This window comes from Neltuma alba, unplaced genomic scaffold (genome assembly GCF_004799145.2).
Source record: "Neltuma alba isolate B1F8T4 unplaced genomic scaffold, ASM479914v2 tig00012348_pilon, whole genome shotgun sequence".
Lineage (NCBI taxonomy): Eukaryota > Viridiplantae > Streptophyta > Magnoliopsida > Fabales > Fabaceae > Neltuma > Neltuma alba.
In genome coordinates, this window is record NW_021636857.1 from 141,959 (window position 1) to 153,589 (window position 11,631).

The 11,631-nt window shown below is 30.7% G+C and overlaps 1 protein-coding gene across 1 annotated transcript; it reads right to left on the reverse strand.

The window, feature by feature from the left end:
• Positions 1-9,631: 9,631 nt before the first annotated feature.
• On the reverse strand, positions 9,632-11,180 carry LOC114726235 (transcription factor HHO3-like). The gene is made up of 5 exons (XM_028912817.1): positions 11,063-11,180; positions 10,634-10,923; positions 10,251-10,524; positions 10,056-10,132; positions 9,632-9,955 (listed from the first exon to the last, which is right to left on the reverse strand). The coding sequence occupies exons 1-5, from the start codon at positions 11,178-11,180 to the stop codon at positions 9,632-9,634; spliced, it is 1,083 nt and encodes a 360-aa protein (XP_028768650.1).
• Positions 11,181-11,631: the final 451 nt, after the last annotated feature.

The window sequence follows — 11,631 nt, forward strand, 5'->3', positions numbered from 1 at the left end:
TGTTATACTTTTGTTAATGGAGAATCTGGAGTTTGGGACCATCCAGTGTAAATATTCTTGTTCACATTTTCTCCGCAAAATTTCTGTCATTTCTTTGCTTTCTGGATTTCTTGTGTTTCTTCTGCAAATCTTACTCGTGAAACTAGTCTTTGCGTCACTCATTACTTTTAAAAAAAAATTCCATTTCGTAAGAAAAAACGCATGGATACTAAATTAAAAATTTAAGTAAAAGTATAAGTACTTAGAAATAGTTTCTAAAAAAACACAGCCACACTCCAAATAGGTTTTAAAATGCATCATCAAATTTTTTTGCTCTACTTTCATATTAATTAATCTGATCTGTAGCTTGTACACCAAAAAAAAAATCTGATCTGTAGCTAGTTGTTCTTGTTCAAGACAATTTGTGAATACGCATTAGTTTAATTTTTTACATTGAATAAAATAAAATGAAAAGAGACGTTTCCCTTGTATTCAAAAGGTACTTTTTTTTAATTTGTTTAGTTGGTATAAATTTTATTTATTCAATTTATTTATTACATGTATAATTTTTGAAGCAATGTCAACAGAAGTAAAATTGATAAATAGTTAAACACACACTAAGCTTTTCACCTACACGCGCACACACAATGAGCTAGCTGAGTATTGGTGATAACATGACCAACACGGCATAAGAGTAATTTAAAATTTTTTATTAACATCTAGTTCATTACAAAAAGATTTAATTAGGGGATGTTTGGATAGAAACCAAACCATGATTTTAAAAATAATTTTACAATATATGAAATAAATATATGGAAGAATTTATCGCGATTTACAAAAAAATATTTTTTAAAGTAACAGCTATAAACTTTAATTTTCTTTTATGAGATTCAAGGTCGTCGGCAACAAAATCTACTCTCTATTGAAGTTTTAAGAACAAAAAACAAAAACAAAAACAACAATAAAGAAGTATGCTCTTTGATATTTGATAAAATATAACTTTTCCTCCCTAAGCTTTTTTTCTTTTCAGTTATCGGTTCAATAAGTTTCTAAATTTTGATTCAAAACAACCAAATTTTGTAATCTATTGATTTAAGAAATTATAATGACTGATTTATTTTAAGTCAAAAAAATTGGGGAACCGAAAGTTATTTCCCTTTTTGCAGCAAGCAGTTTTGTTTTTGGGCCAGTAAGCGGACTAGTGTCACATTGGCGGTGCTTTTATGAATGGACAGAACTCGAAATGGGCTTTTCTGTAGTATAAGCCCACAAAACCATAATAGAAGAAAGGCCCAATTCTTTTCTGATGGGCTTTCGGTGGTATCCGCCTGCAGAACCATAATAGCCCTAATGTTCTTTCTTTCTGTTGTCCTTTTTTGGCCTTGCTATTGTGAAATATAAAATTTTTAATAGATTGGGTGTTCGAAACTTACTTAGATTGAAGCATGTTTCACATTTTAAAGAGATTTTATAAATATGTTTATAAATCCTCTATCAACAAAGCTCATAATCAGCAACAGAAACTTAAAATACACAATTTTTATGTGGGATGAGATTGATGATTACTACCTAGCTCCCATCCTTAATACAAAAATTAAATAACTAATTTGAGAGATTAAGAAATTTAGTTAAATTAGTTATTTCTAACAAATGTGTGTTGACTTTCTTAAATTATCCTTATTCAACATATATATGGAAATTATATTTTGGGTGGAAATACTTTACAATCAATAGAAATATTTTTTAGAACACATTATAAATTTAAAAGATAAAGTGGATTATAATCTTATATTTAGGACTGTCAACTAATTTTTATATTTAGGACTAAAGATAGTACTAATTAACCAAGCTTCGTTTTGCGAGTGGTATTGTGCATTCAAATTTAGTTTCAATGTAAACATTTAAATTATATGATTGTTTGAAGAATTAGATGCAATTCAATAAACTTTTCACTTGAAGTTGTCATGACTCGTGAGTACCTTAACGGTCTTAAAATTTCCCTTGCTCAAAACAATTTTACATTCATGAGACTAAGGAAATTTAGTCACATAACTTCGAATTAGATGTCATCAATATCATCAAACCAAGTAAAAAAATATATCATTATAAATATTAATTTATATAATGAATATAAAATACAAATTTTATGACAAAATATATCAAGTTATAAATGATATGTAGCGATCTATCAAGTTTCGTGAAATGAATGTATCCAACAAGTAACTAAAAGTGGTGGGAAGAGAAAATTAAGTCGTTGTAAATTTTAACGTATATCATTCTAATTATCGCTCCTATTAATTTATTAAGTAAATGGCGTGCAATTTTGAATTTTAAGCAAACAAAAATATAATAATTTTGTTGTTTAACAATAACAAAATCAATAATAGACACTATTTCAAATGTGGCAGTTTAATTAAAGACTGTAAATATATTCATTGTCCTGGGTCAACCCCCCCCCCATGTGAAATCTTTTGATTGGATTTTATTCGCCAATAAAAGTCAATATATGGATAATGAATGAATGAACGAACACTGGATTAATGGGTAAGTTAATTTTGCGAGAACTAGATCGTGCATGCATGAATAAATATTAAAAAAAAAAACGTATGGAATATATAATTAATCTGGGTTTTTTTTCTAATTAAAGATTAAACTTTATCCTTATCTACTAATTAATAAACTAGTTCGTCCTTGAACGTAATCTTTTTTCCACAGTCTTCAAGGGTCAAGTGGCCTTACATGCACTCAAAGGGCAGATTTTCATGTCTTCAAAGTCTTATATAATTGTACGAGAGAATTCCTTAATTTGTTCAAAGTCCACATGTTCCTGGCATGCAAAATGAATCATACCACCAAATATAATGCGCACAACTTATCGTTTAATCCATTCTTGCCTTTAAACTTTAAAGCCCACAGTATACAAATAAAAATGATTAAATGCTCGAGCACAAATCTAACTAATAAAAATAATTTTCTATGCTGAATACCAGACTAAATATCACTAGCTAGTAATTCTCGTCCATAATATAAGAGTTAACTAATTAATTTAGAAATATTAAGAGTATTAGTTAAATTGGTTATTTGTAAAAAATTTATGTTGTAATAATTTTTTTAGATTATCATTTTTCATCATGTGCATTAAAATTATTTTATAGTGAGAACATTCTTGCAATTAATAGAGATATTTTAAAGAAAAAAATTATAAATTAAGATCTTATTCTTAGAACTAAATCAAACCTTCCAACCAACTCTTATATAGTAAGGATAAAAAGTGGTAGTTAATTACAAAGATATATGTTCAAACCACACCAACACTTAATCAGTGAAATTTGTCTTGATCTCATAGTAGTATATGTCAATCAAGCTTTAATTGATGTTTTATTGGAGAGAAAATACAAGAATTTCAAATTATAAATAAGTCCCCTGAAAATCTATACACATGTGGGGATTAAATTAAATTTGTAATGGACTATGGGTATTTTTAATGGGAATATCCGCCCTTATATATGTGCAGATAAAGCTCTGTTTGGATGAAAACCAAACCATAATTTTAAAAGTATTTTTACAGTTTACGAAGTAAATATATAAAGAAGCTTGTCTCGTTTTGTGAAAAAATACTTTTTAAAAGTATTTTTGAAAGTTGCTAAACACCCCAAGTGAATATATAGTTGGGCAAAGGAAAAAGAAAGAGCTCAAATAAATAATGTTGATAGATCATCAAAAGTATAAAAATGCATCAATCAAAAGGAATTTGCATTTAAACATATATCCTTCATTTTAGAGTGGAAAATAAAACGCCACCGGGCACATGAAATAAATAATTAGATCCTTGAGCTACATAAAATAAGAATTAAATCCTGTATTTTATGGACTTTCCATATCACTCAATTAAAGTTACACATGCTATGTGAATTCAACAATATTATTAATAAGGACAACCCATCTCCGTTCCCCCCCCCCGGGGAAATTCAAGCATTTTTTGAATCATTTGATGTGGAGTATATCGACACATAATCTTGGAAAATAAATCAGGTCAAGATTTGATTGAGACCGTCTGAATTTTATTATTTTGAATAAATTTTCATTTTAAAAACCGCATACTTCTCTCTCTATAAGTAGAAGATAATGTAAATACAAGAGAATATACTCCACAGCACAATAATAGAAATAAGACAATATGACATATCCTGGAATATTCCAAGGAGCCTAACCTATATAGCTTATTTTGATGGCAACGTTTGATTCATCATATCATACATATGACTTGGCTTTGTCCTGCCACATACAGTCATATGCTTATCTCCAACAACACACACACACACACACACACACACACACACACACACACACACACACACACAAGGCTAACTCCAACTCCACTATTTTATCTTCTTTTGTTGCTGGCGAGAAAGTGCAAGTCTTATAGCTCACCATAGCATTTACACTAGTTAGTGCGAGTGACATAATTTGAAGAATACTTGTAAAAATATTTACAAATTATTTATCATCAAATCTCATATTCATATTGTAGGATTTGAATACACAACCTTATAAAATATGGGTCAAGTTTTCATCAATTGAATCATTTATTTTATTATGTATACATATACATACTTCTTAATATCTCCAACTCCACTCTATACACACACACACACATGTATGCATAAACATACTTCTTATTTATATATAATTAATAATTTGTCTTATAAGACAGAGTCACGTTATTATATGTTATTTTATTATATGATGATTGATTAGGTGGTCTTCAAACCAATTAGTGCCTACTTATTATAATTCTATACTTCTATTAAATGACTCATCTATAGGGAGAGACTTTTATTAAAAATAAAAAATTGGCACAGACAAGTTGTTCAACAAAAAGATCAAAATGAATATGATCATTAAAAATCATAACGAGTATTTAGCTATAATTTTATATAAATAGATATATTATCTGTTCATATTATCTTATTCATTAGCATTATATATAACTCATCATGTATCCCTCCAAAACCTTTGAAAAATGTACTTGTGTTTATTGTGGAAAAGCCAATATGTAATAAATGTTGCAGAGATTGACAGGCTTCTTACTAAATTATACTTTTCTGGTTCTTAATATAAAAACTAATTAACTAATTTGAATAGATTAAAGATATTAGTTAAATTAGTTAATATGGTATTTTTTTTCTAAAATACCATAAATATCTTTCTTAATTGCCTCCCTTCCGCTCTTATTTGAGTAGATTGGAGGAGTATTTTTCTACTTTGGTATCACATGCAAAATAAGTTTACATATAAGACTAATATTAACTTCTCAATTAAGTCCTACATTAAAGATCGAAAGAGTAATTTTTCTACTTTGGTATCACAAACAAAAAAAATTTTATAAAAGAAAATTGGGGACAAACCGTGTAGTTTATGTGGTTTTTGACAGTAGTGGTAAAACCAGTGTAAAAAAATCCAATACTTTTTATATCGGAAATATTTACACCAGTTGAAAAACTAGTGTTAGGTGCATGGAGGGCTTTTTTAACTAATGATAATGACCCTTTTTACATTAGTGAGAAAGAATTAAGAAAAAAATTTTAAAAAAATTGACACATAGAGGTTATTCAATAAAAAGATCATAATAAATCTGATCCTTAACAATGATAACAAGTATTTTGTGTGTGTTAAATGATGAAATTTGGATAAAATCTAAGATTAAACTTGGTGATTAACAATTTCCTTATGCATAAAAATATGATTTTTATTATGTCATGGCATGCGTCTGCAGTAATAGATGTAAAATAAAAAAATTATTATTAAAATTTCTGTTAACTACTCATCTACACTTCGGCAAAGTATATGCAATTTAAAGCTAAAATCCACCCCTTACGGTTAATTCAAGAATTGAAAATAAGGTAAAAACTAGGCAGTGGTAGGGATTAAATTCAAATTCTTGTCATATAATAATAAGAAAGTTAAAATCCATTGCTCCTATTAAGAAAATAATATTAATTAATTGGTTAAGCTGATAAGGATTAACCCTCATGGAAGCGAGTTGATTACTGCTAATTACTGGTCCAGATTTAAATCTCAAAAAGCCTGTTGAATCTGATTTAAAAAAAAAAGAAAGAAGAAGAAAACGTACGTTGAATAGGTAAATTTTTGCCAAAGTTAATCCATTTGATGAGGGAAGAGACCCCTCGAAGTTAAAAGGGGTCATGAAAATCTTTTTAACAGTGACACATTATATATGGTTTGGTGGGGGGGGGGGGAAGAAAAAAGATCGTCACTTTAACTTTCATTGATCTGATCCTTCATGGGTTCAAACATAGCCTCATAAAATAGAAAAACTCGTGGTTAAAGCTATTCATTTACGTAAGAAAGAATATACAAAAAATAACAAGAAAAAAAATATAATAATATTAAATGAAATTCGGGGGCAAAATGTTCCACAATTTCAAACAGATAGGATGAGATAATTGGTAGAAGCTTAAGATCATGTTTTGGGATAATCTTGCTTCGTTAATTAATATTTCTAAGAATTGACATGAATTAACTATTAATTAATTAACGGATATGTGAGGATAAGAGAGTTTATTTTATAGTAATTTACGTGGGAGTTATTCAGTCTAGAATTAATAGAATATCCAACATATATACCTAACACTGAATTGAGAATTATTAATATTATTAGTGCCTTCCTGCTTGAAAGTTTTGACCAAAGTGGTTGAATAGATATAATGTTAGTATCTTAAGCTTTAGGGTCATTTTGCAAATACTATGTGTAGGTCAAAGACTGATCCGAAGGTTTTTGGAATTGGAAAAAGATTAGGTATAAGAGGTAAAAAAAAAAAATGGTGGCAAAATGGAGTATTACACGCATGTGAATTTTGTTTAATTTGGCCATCAAGTTAAAAGTTAAAAAGAGAATTACATTTTTAACATTAGAAAGACACATTGAATTATTGAATGGCCAGTCAGCAATTTATAAAGCAAAGGTTTTCTCTCTATTAATTTAAGTTTCATTCTTTTAAAGATTGTTTTGAATGAACCTTTTTGCCCTTAAAAATATAGGAGGTCGCATTTTTATGTTACTTATTTTAAACCCGGTGCAAATGCAATAAATTTAATAAACTGCAGTGATTTTTGTTCACTTTATTTTATTAAATAATATATGCCACATATATTATCATTTCTTGAACAGTTAACCTTGAAGAAATTCGAGCATGTTATAAAATTGTTTTATGTGATTTCTTGAGTCCAACTAATAATTCAAAATAAGTAAAAAAAAAAAAAATTTCTTTCTGGCCGAAGCTATGCTTAAAGTTTAAATATTTGATTAAGCCTAGAGATTTGTTGTATTATTATCTTTGATGATGTCGATGAAAAGTTAAAAGGCTCCATTATATGACCATAATAGTGTTATTGATTTGAAGATCTCTCTCCAACTATAGAGTAGATTCCATCAAGATTCCTCTCTTTACATTATAGTTGGTGAAAATTAAATTCCTGCCACCTTTATAAATGCTTGGCCTGTTTGCTTCAGAAAATAAATTACATGAAGGAAATATAATGAAATGAAATAATCAAATAGAAAATAGTGCGCAATGAAAATAAAGGAAAAATGGTTTGACGAGTAAATTTATGTTTAATTACTTGTATAAAAATAATAATTTGATTAAAAGGAAATCAGAATAAGTGAACATATGTATATTTAGCATTAAAATAATAAACTCTTTTAATTTTAAATTATTAATAACAAAAACATGTTATTACCATATTTACCATTCTAAACAAAAATATAATAATGGGGGTTAAAGCAATGACTTAGTTTTTATATGTTGAGTTTATGTAGTCTCAATCCTCAAAATTAATAAACACACAACTCGTGAGTTTACTTGAAAAATTAATATATACCATAAACGAAAGAAATGCAACACTGTTTATAACTAATCAAATTTCCAATTTAATCATGAGAAGGTACAGTTAATTTAGAACATATATGTATCATGTGTCTGTATATATATGTATATATAAATTATATCAAACAACGGGGGGGGGGGGGGGAATAAGAAGAATCCGAAGAACTTGATATTGAAAGTGCATATTCGGGAGAACATTCTTCGAAAGGGCTCAGCATCTCGCTCTGATCTTTTGTGCCACTCCTTAATATTACTTCCGCTCCTTAATATAAAATCCTGTTTAACTTTTATTTTGATCCTAAATATAAGACTCTAATTCACTTTGTCTTTCATATTTATACATTTTTTTCCAAAATAGCCCTTCTAATAATGATAGTTCTAATCAATACATTTGATTAGCAAGGATATTTTAGGAAAGACAACACCTATTTAGGATAAATAACTAACTCAACTTACTTCTTTAATATCTTCAAATTAGTCAACTGGCTCTTAAAATTAGGACCGGAGGTAGTATATACCTTTCTCATTATGTCACGGTGCCCATGATCACACTTCAACTATGTTGCGCCTAAATTACAATATAACACATATAGTTATACTATATAATTCTCCGATCCTAAATGTAGGAACGCGTTAGGTATATATGGTTATATGTTATGTTTATCATTCTTTCTAAACTAATTTATTTAACTTATAAATTGATATATAATATTTGCTCCACATGTGCGTACTAGGAAGATCATCATGTCATAATTTTTATTCTCAATCTGTTCAAATTAATTAAGTAACTTTTTTTGTGAGATAATTAAGTAGCTCTTACTTTAAAGATAGGGAAAGTATTACATTAGGAGAGATCTAATTTGAAATTATATCAACAAAGTTCTAAATTTTTTGCCCTTGAAACTTGAAAGTTGCGCGACTTCACAAATAGGAGTAGTGATCTCAACGTCTGTGTCATCATAAGTTTGAGGATATTTAGCCAACTTTTGCATATTTCATGTATCAGCTTCAAAAATCTTCAATTTATTTCAGATTATCCATTTTCTCAATTGCCTAGTCGAAATTTTTAGCTTTTCCTTTTTTTTTTGGAGTAATACTAGTAATACTACCTTAATATAAGAGTTAGTTTGATTTTTAATTTAGTTCTAAATATGAAACTCCAATATATTTTGTCTCTTATATTTATTTATTTTTTTAAAGTAATCATTATAGTAATTACATATGTTAAATGTTCCGACAAATAATAATTTTAATTAATATACATGATTGGTAAGGATATTTTAGAGAAGATAATACCAATTTATTACAAATAACCAATATAACAAACTTTCTTAATTTACTTAAATTAATCAATTGGCTTTTTTTTTTATATAGCAATCAATTGGCTCTTATGTTAAGTATAATTTTCAAGATTCTCATTGGACCCTTGCTAACACTTCTTTTTTCCGAAGTTGGATCTCCTTATTAGTGTTGCACAGTTATTTTTAAAAAAATCCAAAAATAAAATCTATAGATACTCAAACCAACTACAAGCACAAGTGTTTATTTAATATGAGAGACAAAAAAACATATCCATCTCATAATATGCTAGAATTAGTGAGCTATATCTCTATAATTTGAACACGGAACCACAAGGAAGTGGGAAGAAATGACAGAAGGGAATATCCCAGGCCACTTTGAGCTGCAATTTGGCTACCAAAATTATTTATTTATTTGTTTTTTTGTTTTTTGGAGTAGCATCGTCAAATGTGTGTGGAGGAAGACGAAGTTGGTGAATTTGAATGATCCGCCACTTCGCTGCCTTCTGAATTTGAACGTACGCGTCCACAACAATTATTTCCCAAATCCAGTTGCCTTCCATCACCCTTCATCGGAACCGGCGCATAAATCCGAGGCAGCGGCGCCCCCAGCGTCGGCATTTTCTCTGACGCCTTCAAAGTAGCCACCGCCGCTGCATGTTCCGGCGGTTGCACTATAAAGTTCCCCACCAGTACAAATGGAGCCGCTTGTGAATCGCCATTGTTCTGAATCAATGGGCTTGACCTCCTCGTGTGCAATCGAAATTTCTGTCCATATATAAACCCAGAAACGTAACGTTTCAAATTTGAATCAACGCAAAAAGATTGACACGAATCCTAAAATGATTGCTCTAAATTCTTCTTATACCTGTAAATGACTCTTCACTTCATCATTTGTTAGGCCATCAACCTTCATAAGTTCCCTTATCTGCTTCGGTGTTGCAGCTGCAGAACCAAATATAATTATATTCACAAGGTGAAAAGGAATTCATATTCTAATCTAATGTAAATAAACTGATTGATGATTGATAAAGAAACATTTTCGGCGAGCTAAGAGACTCACAATCCGCTCCACCAAGTTGCTGAAGGACGTTCACGAAGCGCCTGTGCAGCTCCTGAGACCAGCACCGCCGTTGCTTCCTTTTATTATGTGCTTCTTTATCTTCTTTCTTTTTGCTTCCGGCGACTGGAGGTGCCGGCGCCGGCGCCGGCGCCGACGACGAGCATGCTTTGGCCGTTAACGAAGTAGTATTTCCAACACTTGGTTCTCTGTGGAATGGCTCGAAAGCACCTCCATCTTTCTTTACTTCCAACACCGACGTTTTCCGAGGAATATCCTGAGATTTTGGTCACCAAGTTATGATTAATTGATCACTGTTCTGTTATTTTATGAACAGATCGGGCGTGTGGGAAGATTCAGGGAATGATTTAAACTTTCTCTAATACCTCTTTAACTGGGGATTGTGGATTCCAGAGTTGTACGGATCTAAGCCAATCCGATTTGCTCTTATCAGCGTTCTTATTATCCTGTGCAATCTTGCGTTCAAGCGAGTTTTGCTCATCTTCATCGTCTTCCCCACAATCCGAGGATGTCCTTTTCTTTATAGGTATGAACTCCTCCAAAACAAGTCCTTCCGATGATGTCTGTCTTGAACACTCCGATTGGCCATTCAAATTATTCAAATTCGGCCCCGACGACGTTCTTCCACTTAACTGGAGCCTACAGGCTTCAATGGCTAGTCCACACGCCCAACAAAAAACCGGGGAGACATATCAGAAAACGAATAAAATCACACAGAAAAGGAAGAAACTCCATGGCTATGGAGTAAAATCGAGGCCCTGAAATCAAAAGGGAGGATCAGAAAGAAAGGTTACCTTGGGTAACGAGCTCCAAGGAAAGAGGAAGCTCCTTGGAGAAGACATGGATTTTACGGCGTTCAGATTCTAATGCTTGAATGTAATCGGAGAACCCCATCATCAAGTGGGGCCGCATTTTTCAGAGTGAAAGCGGAAGAAGGAGAAGAGTGAAGAAGTGCTGGGTCTGGGTGTGGGAGAGGGAGAAAGAGAAGGAATACGTAAATAGAGAGAGATGAGAGGGCGTTTCCAGGCATGGAGGGATCCGACCCAAGCTAAAACAAAGGGGTGGGGTATGTCGAAGGAGAACAAGGCCCGTTCGGTTTGCTGGAAGCATCGTAGGGAAAGTGGAATTGAAAAATGAAATTGAAAAAAATGTTACTAACTCCCGTTCTTAATATAAAAATTAGTTGACATTCAATTTAATCTTAAATATAAAATTCTAATTCATTTTATGTCTTATATTTATCTATTTTTTAAAAATAATTCTTATAGTAGTTGCACATATTAAAAGTTCTATCAAATAGTAATTCTAGCTAATAGGGGTGTTCATGGATAGGGCAAGACTCCTGCCTGATATCCAGTCCAAA